The sequence below is a fragment of the Falco punctatus genome (genome assembly GCF_963210335.1).
Source record: "Falco punctatus genome assembly, chromosome: 6".
Lineage (NCBI taxonomy): Eukaryota > Metazoa > Chordata > Aves > Falconiformes > Falconidae > Falco > Falco punctatus.
Window position 1 is genome coordinate 20,831,609 of NC_137585.1, and position 22,040 is coordinate 20,853,648.

Sequence of the window (22,040 nt, forward strand, 5' to 3'; positions counted from 1 at the left end):
GTTAGCATGTAAAGGGCACCATGTAAAAGGCAGATTGGTAATTAGTCTGTAAGAAATGTTTAAATTAATAACCAGCCAAATACTAGAAACCTAAGACCTTTAAGGGTGCCATTACCATATTAAAAATTAAACCAAAGTAAATTTAAGGTATCTGAGAAACTTTATCACTTCCTTTTAGAAATAAGGTAGAAGGAGATTATGTAAAGACAAGCACAATCTGATTTAGAGTGCGATGCTGTTATTTTTAAGTGTAATGATTCTCAAACTTGCAGACAAATCTTGGAATAATAATAATAACAATGTTAATATAAAAGGCTCTTTCAAACATTTTGTCTTTTAAGCAACTGTTTTCCGTCATTCCAATATTCTTTTGTTTAAATCTTTGACCCTACTGAATACTGAAAGTTATTCAGTTATTAGTCCTTAATGCCCTAATGAAGTTTATTACCTAAAATGTTTAAGATAAACAATAGAAAATATAGCTCTGTCTCATATCTGTATCATTCTATAGAATTTCTTCTCTTTGCAATGAAAAAGTAGGGGGTGTTGTAATTATTCAAAGTGCTTGTAATCAGAAATACAGTGACTTGTGTAAGAAAGTGTGCTATCTTTCTTTTGAGTATAAAATTGTTTCTCTTCTTTTTGTTCTTTTGAAGCGCTCTCTTAAAGGGATGTCGTTGCCTGGAAATTGACTGCTGGGATGGCTCAAACAATGAACCTGTTGTGTATCATGGTTACACTTTAACAAGCAAAATTCCATTTCGTTCTGTAATTCATGTGATAGACAAGTATGCATTTGTGGTACGTATCTATATGTTGGTTAAAATGTGGTGATGGCTTTAACAAAGCCCATGGACTTGGTTGTTGTCAGAGATTCACCAGGGTAAAAAAAATCTGAACAGAGACAGTGCTTGTAGCAGTGGGCATTGTTGAAATAAATTATGGGAAATAGTGTTATCTGTTCTTAATATATTTTAAAATTTTAATTAAGAAACGGTAAACATATTTTACTGATAATGATTATAAACCAAACTTGGTGCAAGGAATTCAGAAGACCTTACACAGTTAGGTGGAATTTGCACCTGAGGTCATTTAAGCAAGGACTGAATATAAAGTGATCAGCTACTTCAGAATTAGTCCAATGTTTTACCACTTCATATCTTTTGATTTTTTTACTTCACTTATTCTTTTGTTGCTATCAGTCTGTCTTATATCCTATGGCTGAATTTATGAAACAGAGAAAAATGTTCGATAATAGCTGAGTTTGAGACTCAGTCTGTTTTCCATTTCCTCTCTTTTTGTTTTGAATTCAAGGCCTGATAAAGGTTACCATCTACCGCTGTCTTTTTGTTGAATGACTCATTAGGGCAATGTCCCTCCTGCCTATGTCTGGTAAAGCAGCAAAAGCTGGAGAGCTTGTGGCACTGTCTCAATCTTTTCTGTAGGTTTCTAGCAAAACTTCTGCTCAAATGAAGTCCTGAACTATTAAGATAACTGTCGTATTCAGGCCAGCATTATGTGTGTGAATATATACACCTGTGATCATACATTTATATGGATTTTTGTACATATATATTTATAGTATGCTCAGGCTTAAGCAGAGCTCTATTTTTTCTGTCCTGATTTCTATATCAAATTAATTAGTCACTGATTTGAAAAGACAGTGAAAACAACAGTATGTTTTTATATCACTGTTCTTCACAACCCATTAGATACAACTCTCCTGGTTATACAGCACATTGTATATAACTATAACACAAATGTAATTTAACAGGCTCAAGTTAAAATAAGATGATAAAATTGCAATAGGTAATGGTTTGTACCAGCTGTCTATCCAGGTTAAGGTGTGCTTCTACTGGTGGTCAATAGCAAATGCTCAGGGAAAATGTGTAAAAACAAGGTAAACATAAAATTATACTTCCCTTAGAAATTGACAGTTTAGGTCCTGCCCAAGTAAATAGTTTATTCAGAGTATTTGTTTTATTAGCCACCACTATTACTGGCAACTTCTGAGATTTATTTGTACAGTCTAAATGGGCATGTCTCATTTGAGCTATTCACTAATTTTTACTTGATTTCCTCTGTTTCACCTGTCTGGCTTGAGTACTGTGATAAGTGAGGTGTAAAGAGTCCCCAGAAAAGGTTTTGATATTATAAAAAAATATGCATAGCTTGTTCATGTGAAGGCAATGAATTCTGACCAAATTTTAAGGACACTGTGAACTTGAAACATAGTAAATTAAAATATGTCATGAGTTAAATCAAAAGACACTTAATCCTGGTTTACTTTGTCAATTGTAATTTTAGAATCTGATTTTACCTTTTAAAAACAAACAAACAACAAATCTCTTTTCTCATAACAAAACTGTGTAAACAATGGAGAAAATTTTGTACACAAACCAAACACTCTACCCCATAAAGCAGAGAAATATTTTAAATCTCTGGCTACAGTGGCTACAATTTATATTTAGCTGAGTCAATTTTGCCTTGTTTATAATTGTTTTTTCATTGTCCTTTAAAATAAATTTAGCCACTAAAAGAGGTATCACTAAAATATCTCAGATGTAAACTTAAAGGTACATGATTATGTGAAACTTTCCAAGTTCTACCTATAGATACATGAAAATTGCAATAATTTTGTTTTCTATTTTTCTTTTTCCTTATTTTCCCTTATTGAAATTTTTTTTCAGAAAACTTAATCATTATTTCTAAAACATTAATCTACCATATGTGGTAATTCCCTGTTGGGATGACTTAGTCAACAGGATTAGAGAGCAGTAATGATATAACCTTTAGGTGCAGAAGAAAGAGAAGATACTAGGTCTGAAGAAATGAGGATTTCTTTAAGTTTGAAAAACACCAAAATGGTCAACATTGATATCTTCAGAATATGGAATGTTTTAAGTCTCCTTTGAAATCAACCTAAATAATTTTTTAAGCTTTAGTGTGTCTGGGAGGTTTTATTCTATCTTCCTTTTTTGGCATAATTCCTTTTCTTTCTTTGTAAGTTCATTTGTTGAGGGCCACCGTCTCAGACACACAGTAGTCAAAGCATCATTCTTTAGAAGCTCTGTGTATCAGCTGAGCCATTAACTGTGAGAAATTTTGCTTTTCGTTTCTGGGTTTTACTCTGCCTTGTGCAATTGAATCAGCCTGATTTCTGGCTCATTTAACACTTCTTTTCTCTCCACCTTCTTTACATCCAACATTAATCATTGTTACATGCCTCTGATAACTTCTTTTCTATGGATTATTGGACAAATACACTTCAATATATGCTTTCCAAATATCAGCACAGACATTTCCTTGCTTCTCTAATAAAGTATTGTGTTCTTCTTAACTGATCTTCATTTGATTTGCCAAGGGTTTTTTCATCTCTGTATATGTCTAACCTTGTCTTAACCCCTTTTAACTTCCTGAGGATGTGTGTTTATTCTCCTTCAGTTGTGCTTTCTCTTTTCTATAAATATTGTGAACATTTTATTGTAGTACTAACCCGAAACAACCAACCTATATTCTGAAAGTTTTGAAAATAAACAAAAAATACAGATTACCAAGGGGGCTTTTGTAAGATATTTTTGGAAGTCAAGTGGTTCTCTTAATTTGTTGATAATAAAAGCCTTTAAATTGTATTTCCAGGCATCTGACTATCCAGTTATACTGTCTTTGGAGAACCACTGCAACCCTAAGCAACAGGAAGTAATGGCAGACTGTTTAGAAACTATTCTAGGTGACAAACTTCTTACATCAACAATTGGTGATACAGAAGTGACTCAACTACCTTCTCCTGAGGTAAAAACATTGCTTTTTATTCTGTGAAAGATAGAGGAAAAAAACTGGTTTGGGTTTTTTCTTTAATCTTTTGAAACTGAATTTATGAAACTGCTCATCTGGTGTCTGAAATAAACTTCAGGTGGTAACAAAAAATAATTAAACAACACCAAAACACTCACATGAAAAGATAAAGAAAACAGAAAAAGCAAAAATGAATCATGTGGATTGATATGGAAGTTTTCATTTAAAGGAAAACTGCAGTACTGCGGTGAAGCACATATTTGTCAAAAACTAACATACTAACATTTTTGCAAAGCTTTAGATCTCGCAGTTAAAATCAAACCAACATTCAGTGTTCTGGATGCTTTAAAAGTTTTATTTTATTTTATATACAAGTACAGTTAAGTAAAGTTTGTGGGTTACAGTTTATTTTATATCAAAACATGCAGCTGTACTAATGTGTTTTGATATTTTGCACCATACTTACTAACACTGAATAATCTTGCATATCAAAATCCGAACAGCTGCACTGAAACTACTCTGATTTTTTTAAAAGTGAACTATTACTTAATATGAATTAAGTTATCGTAGTGTTCTTCATCTACAGTAGTCCTATGCTGGAGACATGGTAACCTAAAGACAGAAATGAGTATCTGCCTTTAAAAAGAGCAGATTTATATATAGGGAATAGCTTGCCAAAGATTGCAGAAGTAAATACTAGTGAATCGGAGCTTTGAATCTGAGAGCTATGCAAACACCTGATTAATTTGGGAAATTTCAAGTTATGGAAACATAGTGTTACATTGAACAGCTTCAAAGTTTCTGTTGACCTCTAAATTAAACATTTTGAGGTTAAACTTGAACAATCTCATCTCCTCTCCTTGTCTCCTCCCTTCCTTTTCTCTGAAGTGAAGCTTCCCATGTTTTAGTCTTAAAAGAGGGAAAAAAGTGTGATTTTTAAACAGTATGCTTTAACTAAAATTAAAAAAACTTCACTCTAAACACGTTAGTATATGTTTTCTGCTATTTTTTTTTTTTTTATGTTCCTTAGATTGAAAGAATTTTCTGAAATTTAAAGATTATTTAAATGGAAACCTGAATCTATGTTTTTTTGTCAATAACAATGTTGATGAAACTATTTCATTGAGGTCTGTTACTGCAAAAACATTCTTTCTCAGTGTGTTTCTCCCTAAGGCAGTGTTTCTCAGCTGGTGGCTTGAGACCCCTGGGATATGAAGCCAGAAAAGGCAATTAGATGGGTGTTGAAATTTTTATTGCAAACAAAAATAAATAAATTCCCTTTGTTCCAGTCTTTGCACATAATATTCTTTCAAGGACAAAAGATTTTTTTCTAGTCCCTTGTAACACAAATACATGCATACATACAAAATAGTTATTTAAGCTTGTCACTGTTATCAGTGATGTATCATATATATTTTATACCTTTTTTTTTTCTTTGGAGTAACTGAAAAAGGAACAATGCAAACAAAAATGTGGGAGGAAACACTGTCATAAGGAAGGACAACACACAAAGAAATGTGTTTTTTCTAAAGGATTTGTTAGAGAAAAAACATTTTTGAAGTAGTGTGTCCAAAAAACATCCTAAAGTATTACCACACTTTTATAGATTGTAGCATTATATTTTTTATATCACGCTGTCCAATATCACTTTGCAATCTTGAAAACTGTTGTGTAAATTAGAAAAAAAATATAAACTGCATTAAACATGAGAGTTTGATCCTGTGCAGCCTGCTCTAGGTGAACTTGCTTCAGCAGGGGGGTTGGACTAGGTGATCTCCAAAGGTCCCTTTCAAGCCCATCCATTCTGTTGTTTTGTGATTCTGTTTGTTTTAAAACTTCTCAAAGAATAGCTACATTCAATCTAATAGGTGTGCAAAGATCCTTTGTCCTCTGTAGCAAACACAAAATCAGTGTACTGCATCTGAACCATGGAGTCACTGAATCACATACTTACAAAGATTACTTTATGTGAGATATGTCCCTTAATAGATGATTACTGTGATATAGGGAATTCATTGTTGATATTGCCTAGGTTATAATTTTTGTAAGTCAGCTCTGAAGAATTTTTGTCTGAAAATGCATTGCTGGGTTCCATGCTTATTCCTCATTTAAATGTATGCTCTTCAGGTGAAATTCATTCTATTGAACTTTTAATCTTTTAAAATTATGTGAGTTGTATTTCACATCTATGTAGGATGTAAGAGTTATCTAAATAATAACACTCTTCTCAGCTGATTTTCAAAAGTCTGAATACGTCATTATATTGAGACTGAACAAGGCTTAGGATCACCTTCATTTCTCTTTGTTGCTCTGATCAAGCACTTAAGAAAAATCATAAGGATGGTATTTTGCAATGGAAATATGTAGTTATGATTGAATTTGCAAATAGAATAGTAAGCTTGACTTTTTTGGCTAGCATCTTTTTGAAGAACAACTTTTGGTCCATGTTCAAAAGCAGTTTAGTGGCATCACATCCTTAAAGTTTGGGACCTTGTACATATTCAAGGCTTGAGTATATTGATTAATCATTTGAGAGAGCCAGATGCTGAACTTAGACTTAAGCAGTGTAAGAGATGTTACAGAACCATAAATGATGAAATTTAAATGCTGTTCATGAGAAGGATTCTCAGTGTAAAAAAAAAAAAAAAAGTTTTCACTCATATCATTTACTGTTCCACTTTTTTCAAGACAGCACTAGCAAGAATAGGGAAGAAGCTATTGCATCTGCTATGCTTCTATAGGAACCCAGCAGGTAAAGCCATGTCAGGAAGAAAATTGTATCAGAAGTGTTAACACCATTAACAGAGTAAAGATGTTGCTCTTTAAATGTGACAGTCTTCTGATTTCTGGTACAAGTCTAATAAAATATAGTAAGTGTCAGCATGATTAAAGTTCATTGTAGTTGTTCAGATAGGAGATTGGTTCAACAAAATGATAAATGTTCATTAGCATGGCTCAAATACAGTACATACACTTGCTTAGAGGCTGATACAACCAATAGCCTGATAACTCATTTTGAAAAATATTATTATGAATAATGTACTCAAGTGAATTGGTACATGAGTATCTTTACTAGCAAAATTCTTATTAGATAACAGTATCTATCTATATTCATACACAACAAAAAAAGAAAGCTTTGAAATCAGTTTCCTCTCTTGAAACTTTCCTATGTAACTCATTTATATTTATATGTGAACCTGTACCTTTCATTGAGTATTGAAATAAAGGAAATGGAAAATATAGCAAAAAGCAACATTTTGAAAAAGAAATCGTTATAAACTGTAATTTAGCCTACTAACAGGTCTGAAGTTTTCTTTGTAGAGTTCGGCATCTTCTGTGGTCAACATACATTCCCTTCCACCTAGATTATCAGCTTTTTCCTTAATATGTTTTAATGTATATTTTTAAATATGTTTTAAATGCTAATTTAAAATTATGATTTCGTCATTGGTGATTCTTTTTTTACTGTTACACTGTCTTATATTAAAGCAAAATAGGTGGTAAATTGCTTATATGCTAAAATATTTACTTATCTTGATTGTAAATTAATATGAATGTCACACTGAAGTAGTTCAGTATGAAGGTGAATATACCTTAACATATCTTAATCTGAGCTCCACCCTCCTCCCTTCTGGCTGGATCTCAGCAAGGAAGACGGGAGGGATTGAAAGGGTAAAGTCTTTTATTCTTTATCGAAATTAACAGTAACCACAGAGACATTTTTTATAATGTGCTCTGTTAGAAAATATTCCAACCTAATAATATCCCTAGGGACACAGCACAGACCTCTTTACTGCCACATGTGGCTAGAAATGCAAGGAGCATAATTCTATACCTCAGGTCCTCTGTCTGCATCACAACAGGTTATTGATCATTTAGTTGTCAGCTTCTGTGTTCATGACCTGTGCTATTGCTGCCTTTGGCAGGTTTTTTTCAAAATCTGCTTGTAAGATCCCTCAAAGACTTGACTTTGGACTTACCAGTTTAGTCTTCCTTCCCTTTTTCTCTCAGACTTTTTTTGCAAGGACCTTCAACATCCAGCTTCTTCTGCCACATCAGACTGAAAGATTATGTTTCTTAGATGAGAAATCTTCCTCATCTGACAGCTACTGTTGTTATTCTAAATTTTGCTCTTCCTGTGAAGGTGCACATGCAGCTTATGCAAGGCTTCCTTTTAATACCCACTTCTCGATGTTCTTTAAGATATGAATCAGATAGTACCCCTGTCTGTAAAAGAAGTGGAATACCACACCATTTCTCCAAACACTACATTAAAATATTTACCAGTTACAGATTCTTATTTAGATCTTGAAGATTTGGAGATCTCCACGGAAATTATTTTCTCCTTCACTTGTCTGATCAATCTCCTACTTGCTTTTCTAGTAGGCTTTGAGCTACACCTTTGTCAGCTGAGATGATTCTTTGTGCCTGGAAGAAGGATTAAAATGCAGAGCAAACCCATTCTTAGGTGCACCTCTGGATGACAGCTCATGAGTGATGTCTCCTACCGTTGTAAATCTAAGTGAAAATCACAGGGAGATCCAGAAAAGAAAGTTGGATGGTCACTGCTTTTTCTCAATACCTGCTTGCCTTGAAACAAAAACCCCAGAAAATTTCAGGAAAAGAGGTTTTGAAATTCTTTAGTCTCAGTCATAAGTTCTCCCTACAGCTGACTATACTAGTACTGTTAATTCCCTGGAATATTATTGTATTCTGTAGCAACAATCAATTCTTCCTCTACATATGAAGCAGAGGAAAGAGAAGGCTTTTGCACTGTTTCTTTCTTTCACACACCCTTTAGCCAATGAGATAGACTGAGGCTACCCTTGAGCTTCATCAGTCTCTCCTACCATATCTATCCTCTTACCTCCTTCCCACACAGATATTTTGATGCCCAAAGCAACAGACCCACTACAATCCTCTCCCTGCAGTCTTGGTCACTTGGTCACTATGATGCTTCTAAAGAGACTTCATGAACTTCCTTTAATATTCAGTGCAATATCATGCCCTTTGAGTGAATTTCCATGTCAAATTGTATTTGACATCACTGACTGGTGCCAGATGTCTTTTTGATAACACAGAGAAAGTCTGTGTGTGTTTTCATATTTCTATTATGTCTGGAGTCTTCAGGTAAAACAAGACAAGGCACTACCAGCTAAGACTCCTGTTTTTCAATGGGATCTAACTACTGCCAACAGCTGTAAAAGGTCAAGCTGTTTAGCTATTAGCAAATTGATCCTCTCTTTATCTTGGAAGTTTAATTCCTGAGTGGGTCTTTTTCTGGTAGATGAATCAAAAATAAAATCTTGCAAAATAGTTTTAAAGGACAGATTGTTAGAACACATACCCTTTTACCCAGAATTGTGTCAGGTTTTCACTTAATCCAGAAAATTAGTCTGCCAGTGTCACCCTTCTAATTTCCTTCTTTGGGCATGTTTTGCTTTTTTGTATTTTTAGTAAAACAATATTTAGAAAGGTTCTTTCATGTATTTTCACAACACAGAACTGGAATTTTTAGTGTAGGGGGCTTCTCCCTAGATAACTCTATCATATGAGAACTTGTTATGAGATAGCTAAAAACATACTTCTGATGTAATTAATATCCATTTAACTAGAGCTCAGTGTTGATTTGAAATATCTCAATAACTGTGATTTATAAGGCTGCCACAATGACATCCATTCACACTTTTACTAAGCGTGATTCTCTCCTTGAATCATTGAAGAATGCTGCTGGCGGGTTTTTTAACAGTTGTACTTAACAATAGTCTCTTGTTATTTCCATTCAAGATAAATTTTGTCAGTGCCTGAAAAGCTTCCTCCCTGTTAGACTTCATGGAAGGTGTTGCATCTTTACCCTGTATTAGTATTTAGGACAGTAATATAATTCCTGAAATAGAAAATTATGTAAAACTTTTAACTGATTTTAGCCTTGTTACTTAGCAAGATTTTCAGCATTTGATGTTTCTTTTACTAAGCACCTACAGCTTGTCAGGAGAGGAGAAGAGGGAAGAACATGCTAAATTTAAATAGGGGAAGCTATTCTTCTGTTTTTAATACTCATGACCCAAATCCAGGATTTGTTCTCTACATTTCAAAGGACTGAATTTTGTCACTTTTTACATTAATTGCAGTGGTAAACAGGTGGATTTGCCTGATCCATTCCAAATTGCTTGCAATTTTGTCTTGGAGTCTTGCATTATTTCAGCTGTTCTGATTTGCGTTGTACATCACATTAACCAGAATATACATTTAGTACAAGACCAAAGTTTTTTCATTTAATTATTTAAATATTTCTTTCAATTGATCTTGGAGGCTTTTGCTTATCCCAGCTTTGAAGTCCCATTATGCTCTAGGGAAGATCTATTATGCTTTACGTATTTAAATGTTTTAGCATGTTTACTGCTTTTATATGAGTACATAGTAAATATGTATTTTAAAAATATTTTGCATTTTATATTTAAACTAGAAAAGAAAAGTTATAGTGAATGTTTAGACTTTCAGATCATTATCTGCTTAAAGGATTCAGACATTTTTACAAAAAGATGCCACATGTTTAGCACTGCTCGTTACCAATTAAAGAACTTGAATTTCACATACTCACTGATTTTGTAACCATACCTTTGTTATATATATTTTTTTAAAGATCTGTTTGAAGCTCAGACTTAAAATCCACATACTATGGATTTTAAATCCATATACTAACGGATTTTATCCATATACACAGCATAAAAAGAGACATGTACTATGTTTTTTTTCAGTTCATGGCTCATTTTCAGTGACTTGGGTTAACTATTACTGGAATATGCTTCTAGCAAAAAAATAGCAAAATATATTCTTGCTAGAGTATTTTTTGTAACTACTTTTGAAAAGAAAGCTGTGCTTTTAAAATGTCATTTATAACAGAAAAAATAGTTTTTCCTACCTCAGGGTATTTACATCTTTGTTAACAGTTCATAAACAGAATTTTAGTAACTGATTTAAAACATCATGGCCCATTTTTACATGATGCCACAGCATATGATCTTTTTTTTACTTAAAGGAATTTTACATATAGGAGGCAGTAATATATCCATAGAAAGGTTTTCCTTCCCTTCTATACCAGATTTTTTTTATTTTTTTAAACGTTTATTTTATAGAATTAAATCTTGCCTATGAATAACAAAATACAAGACCAAAAGTGGCTAGAATTGCTTTTAGATATTGGGAAATATAAAGATGCAGAAGAAAATTCAGAGGTCTTTAAAATATAAGTAGCATTACTCATATAAAGCTCTTCTAAAAATATCACAGAAAAAAAATGAGTGCCTCAATAAGAAATGAAGGAAATGTTAAAGGGCATCCTTATTCTGAATCACCACTGCAGAGACACTAATCAAATCTTACACTAGCATGGCATTGATAGATATTAAGCATAAAATATCTTATTCCACTGACATACTGACAAACTACTAATACAAGATCTGAAGCGATAAGGGGATTATCAGCAATGGAGATTGCAATGTAAATAAATGGAGTGTCTTATTTCTTTGCCTACGGCTGCGGTTTCTGTTATAAAGTTTTGGTTTGATATATATATGTTTCTATCATCCACACTTTTCATATTTACTTAATGGATACCTTAAAATACAATATTTCAGTTCTGTTTTATTTAATGTGTATGTATTTGTTCCTTGTTTCTGTAAACTTCCCAGCAGTATAGCCTTCCTTTAAACTAGTGCATATGAAATTTAAGGAATATTTTTGTAGATCACTTTATCCAGGAACCTAACTCCTGTTACTCACTGGCATTTGCTGTATATAGAAGTAGAGATGAATGACTGTTACATAACAGGTGTTGTACTGTGAATATTATTTCATAAATCTAAGGAAATGTATACTCATAGGATTCAATTGCATACATGAAAACCATATTATTAGAAATTATAAAATTTAATGATTTTTTCTCCCTACATTCTGTATTATTTAAGTTGAAACATGTCCCTTTAAAAATAAAGAAACTGCTTAGGGAACAAATTACCAAACTCTTAGTTTTCCTGACCAGGTAAGATCGGGATGAGGATCCACTGTATAGTGACATAACAACAAAAGTCGGTACACTAGACAGATGTGCACAAATGTGTTAATCAAATAGGGGAACAAATTTCCAGCAGCTGTAATAATGGCTAAAAAAAAAAAAATAAAATTAATATCAGATACATGTGTATAAGTCTATATATAAAAATGAATTCATGCACAGCAAAAACCCCATACATCCTTTGTCTTAACTATCCATCAGCTCGTAACATGTAATTAACTTCCTACCTTAATCTTGCTCACAGTTTCAGCACCTGTGTATCTGTGTGGTGGAGAGCCTTTTTTCGTATCATGGGATTAGATATCTATATTCTTTTGTGTACTTTGGTCCCCAGAGTCTGTTTGTTTAATTTGCTTTGACTTCTGCCTCACCAATATCTATCTTCATTGTGCTACCTCACTTCATTGCAGTTAATAAACAGCTTTGAATGTGGGTTAAACACTACTTAGATAGGAAAACCTAGGAACAATCCATACATAATTCTAATTACTACTGTTTAACCTCTTTTCTACAGGAATTAAAATTCAAAATTCTGATAAAAAATAAAAAAGTTGGAACAATTGAGGAAGGTATAATCAGGAGAAATCTTGACAGTCATGGTGAGACAGGGGAAATTTCCGAATTTGAAAATACGTTCAATGAAGATGAGACCGATGAAAAATACCCTCTTTACCCACAGAGTGATTCCTTAAAAAGAAAAAGTGGATGTAGATATTCATCCCCACCTCGAAAAAAGGCAAAGGTAACTTTTGTCGAACTTAGAAAACACATAGATGTATGCCAGCTTTTTTTAAAAAAATAAGGATTATCTTTAAATAGAGACTAAATTTAAAAGGTAGGCTTTAAAATTGCTTAGAGCGATGTTTTTTTGCAATAGTATGTTTTAGCTCAAAGTTTCAGAGTTTTCCTGATTCTTACAAGACACTCCAAACTGGAACATATTTTAGTATCAAACAAAAAAAACAACCCTTCCCTATGCTCCCATCCTAAACATCATGTGCATTTTTCACTTTCAAGTCTTGTACTTGTCCCAGGTGCTCAATACCACAATATATCAAATAACAAAGTTGCCCAACAGTTTTGTTGGTCTCAAGCTCTCCTGGAGTTATGCATGGAGAACATTCATAGCAGTTCCTGATGATGGAGGACAGAGCTAACAATCTCTTCCTGCAGTTCACCAGTCTATTTTGGAGATTTTAAAGAGTTCCTGTTCCTCTATTTTCTTTGATTCTGGATTTATGCATGAAATTAGGTGTAGAGTTCTTGTCGTGCTAAAACAGCTTTAAATACTTACAATGGGAAAGACATTTTTATATTTGTCATGTAGACTTAACATTAAATACTATTTCTGAAATAGAATGTAAAAACTGGATGTAATCTTCTTTTTGGTAGTCAAATCGAACTTATTTTTTTAATCAAGTAATAATTATCTGCCATGGAAATCTATTGCTCCATCAGGGTTCAAGCTGCTTTGTTCAAGTTTTTTAAGCAGGCAGGAAGCACCCCAGTATCCAGTAATTTTCCACATACCATGCTGTATTTATCTAAATGTGGGTAAACCGGTAATGCTCCTTAGGGTTCAGTGTTTTTGCTGAGAGTCTCTTCCTCTGTGTCTCTTTTCACTAAGTGATTTTAAGGTCAAGATCTTTGCTTCTTTCTCTTTCTATCTGATATATAAAGATAGTAAAAAAAAAAAAAAAAATCTGAAGAAGTATGGATTCCTCTTTGAACAAGGGAGGCCAAATTTCCAGATAACAGGGTCACATATATTTGTAACATCGCATTACAGACCAGAACATATACCACATACACCTTTTTCACAGTCAGAAAAGAAAATGGTTTCTGGGCTCTCACTTTATTGGAGTGGGACTATTTATTCTGAGTTTCCACTCTATTGCTCTGTTGAAGGGTGGGAGAGCATTTGAATCCACACTCAACATACTGTAGTGATGCTGTTGCCTTTGGTTGCATCGCTGCCTTCCACATCCACAGACTTGCATTACTCAGGAGTTCTGTGACAGTAGACTCCTATTGTTCCTCATGGGATGTAGCCCCAGAATAATTAATGCACTTGAATTTTGCATAGCTTAAGAACCATGAGCAGGCAATCCCTATTATTTTGTCAGATGAGAATTTGCTGTCAAAATTTTTAAAGGAGTGTAAACATTATTAGCACCATCAGCTCTTTGCTGGCTACTACCACTGATTAGTTTACAAGTTCATGCTCAGTAAAATAAAGAGGTTACATAGTACCTGAGTTTAAGAAATTAGACCCTGCTAAAATTTCAGTTGCTTCAGTGTACACCAGCCCTTGCTTTCGCTTCCTTTGGTAATGGAACAAGTCTAAACAAACACTTTGGCCAAAGAACTTTCCATCTTAAATAACAATGGAGTTTTCCTAACTTCAGAGCAATGTTTGGAAGGATATACCTGTGATTGCTTTACTTGGCACAGTGAAATACTCTCCTTTTGTTCTACTTTGTGTTGTTCAGTGTGTATAGATTCTTCTGCTCTTTTTTCTTCTTTTCTTTTTTTTTTTTTTCTTCCTACCCACTCCCACCCCCCCACCCCCCCAGTACTATCAGTATACCTTTTCTGGTACTTTATGTATTTAGGAATATAAGGCTGGACAAGTATTTTAAAGGAGTAATGTTAAGAGCCATGAAAAATTATGTTAATTTACATACTGGTCTCAGAAGCAGGGAATTGATAAAGCTGTCCAGCAGAATACTGTGCTAGGAAGCATTGGAAACATGTCTCCATTCACCCTATAATTGCTATGATAAACATAGAGACAATAACCTTAATTGTCTCTGGTTGGATCAATTTTCACTGTCAAAAGTCATATCTTCTGCTCAAATATTCATTAATTGTGGCACATTTTCCCATGGTTTATGCATCTAAAATGATAGTTTCTTCTGAATTTCTAATAATAATAATGAAATATTTGCAATTCTGATGTTTTTATTCTTCCATTATTTTATATCATGATTATTAGATGAGAGAGACAAATGTTGCCCTTCCGTTGTCAGACCTTGTGATTTATACCAAATCTGAGAAGTTTGTGAGCTTTGAGCATTCCCTTGCTAATCAGAATTGCTATGAAAATAATTCAATTGGAGAACTTCGAGCACAAAAATTGGTAAAATATTCAGGTAATTTCTTTTGATTCAATCAGATAAAATAACAATATTGCTTGAGTTCACCTCTTAGGCATTGGAAATGTTAAAATTTTATGAAACACATATTGTCCAATTCTGTTTGGTTGTTTTGATGACATTTAGAAATATCTTAGCATTTGCACTGCATTTTTATATTTCAGTTGGTTTTGTGAACTAATTGAAATACAGCTTTGTTTTAATTTCATGTAGTTTTATAAGAACAAATATTAACATAGTATACAAAATATATAAACACTTTTTGATTCATTGTTTTCTGCATCAAATAATTTAGAAGTTACAGTCAATACTTGAAAATATGTGGAATAGATGTCACCCGCCCTCATGTATGGTCTGTATTCCTCACTGGACATGCAGTACCCCTGGCTTTGATGATAACTGCAGATAAGAGAATTTGCGTTGATGGAATGAATAAAACCCTTAGGGGGAAGTTTGCTTCATTGGACTAGATCTTTCATACCAGCCAAGTTGGATTATTCAAAACTCATTCTGTTTTGGAGCATCTCCATTTGGTGCTGCCAATACAGTGAAGCCTCTGCTTTTTTAACTCCAGCTGTCTGCCAACAGCCTTAAGATAGTGTTGAGAGCAGAGACCACAGGTATTAAGTCTGCCACAGGGCCATTCATTCAGGTCCAGCCCAGCTGCCATCCACCACTTTGTGGAGATGGTTCAATAGTTCATTAGTGAATGGTGCTGAACAGAATCAAAACAAATAGGCTTTTGCCAGCTATCCATAGTCAGAGTCCTCTCTGGTCCCTCTAGCAATCTAGTGAACATAAAAGTAGTTTTATTGGGGCGGGGGAGGGAAGGGTGACAGGAGGGTGGAAAGGATCAGAGTGATGGTCGTGGAAATGTAAAGCTTTCTGTTTAATTACTAAACAGGAGTAGTGTAGGTAGAAATAATCTGAAGTTTTCTATATCTTTATTTTATGTCTTTGTGGGAGGGAACACTGCTAGGAGGAAGAAAATCAGCTCAAATAATTAACATCTTCTGAAAATTATAAAGGAATCAATTAAGTGTCTTTTAAAAATGTGCTCTTCACTGGTTTTGAGCTTTGTCAGTCATTTTTATTTAAACCTCAAAAAAACATTTTTCCTACTAAACTATTAAAGAATGAGTGGTCTCTTTGATCAGTTTCCTGGTTTGTGTCTTTTAATTTTCCATAAGAACACAGTGGGCTTTATTATAAAAATCATATTTACCTTAACAAAGAGGTGAAGAAAGAGAATATTTCCGTGAAGGAATGATTCTTGGTTATTGACCTTTAACAAAAATCTGCACTATACGCAGAAGTCAGATTCAAATATACGCAAAATATTAAAGTTTTAAAATAGGATTTTAGCCATGTTCATGAGTGCCCCATAAACTAACATTATTATGCATTAAAATGTCATAAAATAGAAATACATTGCATGATATAATAATTCTGTATAAATAAATAAATAAATATTCCTGGGTCAATATAGTATAGTATTATTTATTATTACTATTATTACTATTATTACTATTATTACTATTATTATTCAAATAGGTTCTTTATATTAAAAAGGTTTTTCTTACCAAGATCTTATCATTTTATTTTTCAGCTAAAGAGTTTGTTGGACATACTTCAAGATTCATTACAAGAATCTACCCCAAAGGAACAAGAACTAACTCTTCAAATTATAATCCTCAAGAGTTCTGGAATGTGGGGTGTCAAATGGGTATGTACATTTGCAGAGACTGTTGCATTCCAGGCTTTGCAGAGACTACATAGATGCAAGAGTTTTTCCTTCCTATAGTATTTTTTTCTGTTATATAAGTTACATATTTTCCCTCAGTGGTATCACTTTCATTTTGTGTTATCTAAACTTCTCTGAGAGTCTACATATCCTAGTAATGTTTCATCCTGGAATCCAGGAATACTAGTATATAATAACTAAGAGGAATATTATTTTAATCTACTTACTTTTGTAATTGATTAATATTAGGCCCTAACTAATTATAAATATTGGGTTTTGTTAAATACTTCTATCTTTAAGCTACCATCGTTTTTTTTCTATTGGATAATAAGAAAAACACTAGCTGGAACAACACAACATTTTAAAGCTTTGAACCTTATTTTGGGTTGCTCCTAGCCATAAGACTTAACAAAGCATGATTTTATCTTATGAAACAGTGTAACAAAAGCACATATATAAACAACTTTCAACAGCCACAACAGAATTTTCTTTCTCTTTATATATTATCTCTTTTTTTATTAACAATTAAAGATATTTATCTGTGTGTGTCTGTAAGGAAAGTCTAAATGATAATTTATATTTTACTGCCTGTCTTGGCTGAAATTATCATGTTAACTATGTTATCTTAGGTTCTGAGGTAAAAGTAAGCGTGCTATGCATTAAGCAGTGTACTGCCAAAAAAATAAAACAACCCACCCCAAACCCCCCAAAACAAACAAAACCCAAACCCCTTGCAATATACCTTTCAAGAATATGAAAATAGATTACATTCTTTTGCATGCTGTGATTAAATTTCATATTCTCAGTGTATATTTGTTAGCTCTGGCTAAGGTAGAAATAGAGCACATTTATAAGAGAAAATGGGAATGGGAGCTTCTTATTCTTTTTTTATTCTTTGTATCCTTTTTTCACTTTTTTATTTTTTATTTTTAAATCTTTTTCAACTGACATCTAGCACTATAGCTACTTTGTAGTAAGCAAGGGAATAGAAGCAGCTGCCTTTTTAGCTAGAGGTGGGAGCTGTTAGAATGCAATTGCATTTGATTTTTCCTAAGCTTGCCTTGTGGCACTGAATTAGAAGAGGCAATGGAAAAATATAGATATGTGTGATTTAGGAATTTTTACACTGCAATGGAAGCCTAATATGAAGGCTCCGTAGGTTTTCAATGGTTTTGTGTGACTTGGAATATGACAGATGCAGGAGATGTGGACACAACAATTAGTATTTTTGCCCCAAATTCCCAAATTATATCTTTGCTACTGCAAAGAAGCACTTGAGTGCTCTCGGTCAGCAGAATACCAAGGTACAGCTAGGAGCTGCTGGGAGTTTCAAGTGACTGCACAGAGGCAACATTACGTTTAACATCTTAATTTCCAGTACAAAGCATATTAGTTCCCTGAGCAATGAAATAACAATAACTTCTGTTTCCCTTAATTTCAGGTTAGGTTTTAATTTGAAATCCTTAAAAATAAGCATGGCTTCTGTACTCAGCAGGCTTTAAAAAACCTCTCACCTGTTAGCACTTTCCCCTTTTTAACGGCTTTAGAGGCAGTCTTGTCTTCATCCTTTTGCTCTTTGGTTTAAAAGATTCTTAGTTACAGAATATTTTTCTACATCAGTCTGCTACACCTTCTTCAGACTTAGGTAAAGTAGAGAGCAATACTTTTTTGCATCTACATATATATTCTGCATTTATTTCTGATTCTATACCAAGGCCACTTGAGGGAGACTGTGGGTTGAGCAGGGCAGTTTGCTGAAGGGTCCAAGTTTTGAGAGGTAAAGGTAGGGCCTCACCTTGTTGTATTACAATACACACATACAAAGATGGGCATGGATTTCATTTTGCCTGTAGGGCTCCTGGAGATTATGTGCACCCTTGCTCCAGGCTTCCTTTTTCACTTGTTTCCTTTGCCAGCTCCCAAAGTACTTCTGTTTCAAGTTACCTTCTCAGATATTTTTTTTTTAAACAGTGTGCTATTTCCAATCAACCATCCACATACATATTTTCTATTGTTTAACCCTCTAATGTACCCCCAACTACTCTCCATGTTACAGAACTTGGAAGGAGCATCATGTCTCAGCTTTCACTGAGAGATTGCTGTTCCTACCCCTGTGGCCCTGACCACAATGGGTGGAGGATGTCCCCAGCCTAAATTTCTTACCATTTGCTGCCCCCACCCTGAGCTATGCCATGCTGTCAATGCCACACACTGAGGTAATGTGGGAAACAAAGACTAGGGAGATTGTGTGAATTTGGCCACTCATTGCTGGCTCTTCCATGAAAGAACTGAGATTTACTCAGACCCCCCATAATTCTCTCATTGTCACAAATTCTGCTTCTCATCCTGACTGTTGTATGGAGGTATAGTTTTACAACTACAGTAGGAGTAGAAAAATTACTAGTTAGATTTGTTGTTTGTGTCTGCGTCATTATAAATGTTTATTTATAGTACGTACTTGGAATTGGGCTAGGCTATTGCTGGAAGTATCTCACTGTTACCATACTATTTGAAATTGGTTTGATTATATTCTGTCCTTGTGGTTGATCCCCACTAAGCCTGATGTCATGTGGATTATTTACCTGGCATGGTGCACTCTCTATGTACTATTTTCATTGCTATTAAAAACTAGCAAATTTGCTTTATGCTTAGAGTAAGTGCTGGCCAGAGGTCCTAAATTTAAGATTGAATTATTTTCTCAGGCTTATCTGACTGCAGTTTACCAGTTCTCTTTCTAGCCGGTAAATCTCCACACTGATCTCTGTAAAGGGTATCCGTTTGTTAGATCTCAAACAAGACTGAAGTCTTTGAAAATAACTACTTTCACTGTTGACTCAGTCTACTTTATTGAAAATCATTCTAAACATTAGTGTACAAAACATACGATGTTTGTTGTACGAGGGCTTTGGGCCCCTTCCTTGAAGAATTAAAAATATGCAGGAAGTGGTTAGATCTGCCCTCTTGGTCACATCATTTGCATCTTCATTTGCAGAAACATTTTTCTCATGGGAATAGTTGGATTATAAGCAAATCTCCACATACATTATTTCCAAACCATGTCAGAACTATTCTTGATTCCCTGATCTGTTTTAGATAACTGTTTGGCAGAAATATAACTGTGCTTCACAATGCACCTCCCAAAGCTCCACTCAGTGAATCTTCTGCTGATGTCCTTCCACTGATTTAACAAAGATTTTTTTAATTTTTGTGTCTGTCCTGTGACCGTATAGTCCACATACTCTCCCTGTGTCTCTGCCATTGTACTCTGCATCCCATGCACAGATGTAATCCCTCCAGATCCCTCTACCACTTTCCTAAAACTGTTCATGTGACTCTCAGGTTTCTCTTATGTCACCTATTCCCCCTCCTCAGCTCCTTCACCCTCCCCACACCTGCTAGCTTACCCTTCTCACTTACCTTTAAGTTTCTCTAACATCTGTAACTGTTCTGGCTGGGAAACTGAAATATATTAGGTTTTTTTCAAACCTACATATAATATTCCCTGTCAGTCCTCCGCATTATGTAAATGGTGAGAGTTCTGTTATTCCTTCACTTCCAAAGGCCCAAACCAGTGCTTTCTTCCGTACCTTGCCAGCAATTTTCTCTAAATTGATTGGAACATAGTAACTTGGAGCAGCCTGGCACTCAGTGAAAGCAGGATGAAATGGTCCAACAGGCCCAATATTTGTTGGTGCTGAGGAAGAGAATTACGTAATTGTATAAACCTAATTTCCAGAGGAAGGCAAGTTAAAAACCATAGTAAAAATTCAGGGTTTCCACAAAATCACTTTTGGATATCACTGTGCACTCAGTGTTCATTCTCTGAAAACTGAGACTCATAAGAACAGGATAGGTTTTATGAACAAAGAGGTCTTATGGAGAAAAATACTTTTCACAGTCTGGGAAAATTAGCATGCCTCCTGCATACAACTGCAGTGTGGCACTGGAAAGAGCTCGTTTGGCATACCCCTATCTCCTTTTTATTTAGTAAATAAAATTGAATGTAAAGATTTATGCGGGAAAGAAATTTCAGAACAGTTATTTACATAAACAGCTATCAGTTATATTATATTGACTGAGAAAAACAGAGCAAAAAAAACCCCAAAACAAACCAAAAGAAGACCTCAGTAAAAATAAAAGTAGAAAGACTTAAATGTCCTTTTGAATACATCCTTTGCATGCAGTAGCAAACATTATTCATGTATCAAAAGAACCTATGGGAATGACCAAAACATGTCATAAGTTATATGAGAAAGCCATGGTATGGCAGGTACAGAATTTAGTTTTAGAAGAGGCTATGTAGAGCATATGTTTTCTGGAGCACTCATGAAAATTTATGTGCTACTCTGAAGATTCTGCTACATGTATGATGGATTTTTTTCTTATCATAGGTTTTGTTTTGGCCTGCAACATCGAAATGCAGCTTGGAAACTTTGTGGCTAAATCTTGTGTGCAATAATATGGTTTAAAAACACATAAAGAGCTCTTTAACTAGTTCTAAGTTAAACCTCTGAAGCTACCTAGGGAAAAGAAATCTGCTTTTTTAGATCTTAGTATGCCTTACCTGTGCAACTTAAAATGATCAAGTCTGACCTTGCTTGTGTTCAAAGTGAGTGAAAACTTAAAAGAGACTAACTTTGGAAAGCCTCATAAAGAAAAAGATGGCAGAGGATCATTAATTTACTTTTGAAATTTTGGTTGTATGTTTTCTGTAAAACTTTATTTTTCTTTCTTGCTGGATAAAAAACAAAACTGGAGACAACAGGACCGAATATTTTTTACCTAAATTAACCAATTATGTTTGATTATGGGAAGTTGAGATACTCTGATGATCTTACTGAACACTATACATTTTAGAATATGTGATGGAGTGTCAAATTTAGTAAAGAAATGTAATAAATAATTAAATTAAATTTAAGGGAAAACAAACTTGAAAGATGGTGGAATACTTCTTACAGTGTTAATTAGGTTTTCAGCATGGTAATTTTTACTCTTGGTTATTTTTACTGGATTTTTTTTTATCACAGCAGAAGTGTAAAGTAAGCATTTTCTATAACACGTTTTTTTCAACAGCTAATTTACTGTTAAACATCTGAAACAAACTGACAATATTCATTACATTATAGCTTTGAATTGTTATTCCTTGGATTTCTAGTGAAAATTGTGAAGTGACATGCTTTAATGTTTTTATTTTTATGTTCAAGTAGGTTATTAGAATACCTCAAAACTCTTTGTAGTATATGTTACTGCATTTAAATACTGAGATCTG

At 34.0% G+C, this 22,040-nt stretch overlaps 1 protein-coding gene across 1 annotated transcript in view; it reads left to right on the forward strand.

The window, feature by feature from the left end:
* Nucleotides 1-22,040, forward strand: part of PLCZ1 (phospholipase C zeta 1) — a 55,140-nt gene that overhangs the window by 16,343 nt on the left and 16,757 nt on the right. Inside the window, exons 4-8 of the mRNA XM_080391794.1 lie at nucleotides 657-801; nucleotides 3,640-3,792; nucleotides 12,384-12,611; nucleotides 14,868-15,024; nucleotides 16,637-16,753. Coding sequence (XP_080247920.1) covers nucleotides 657-801; nucleotides 3,640-3,792; nucleotides 12,384-12,611; nucleotides 14,868-15,024; nucleotides 16,637-16,753 — 800 coding nt within the window. The remainder of the gene's footprint in view (nucleotides 1-656; nucleotides 802-3,639; nucleotides 3,793-12,383; nucleotides 12,612-14,867; nucleotides 15,025-16,636; nucleotides 16,754-22,040) is intronic.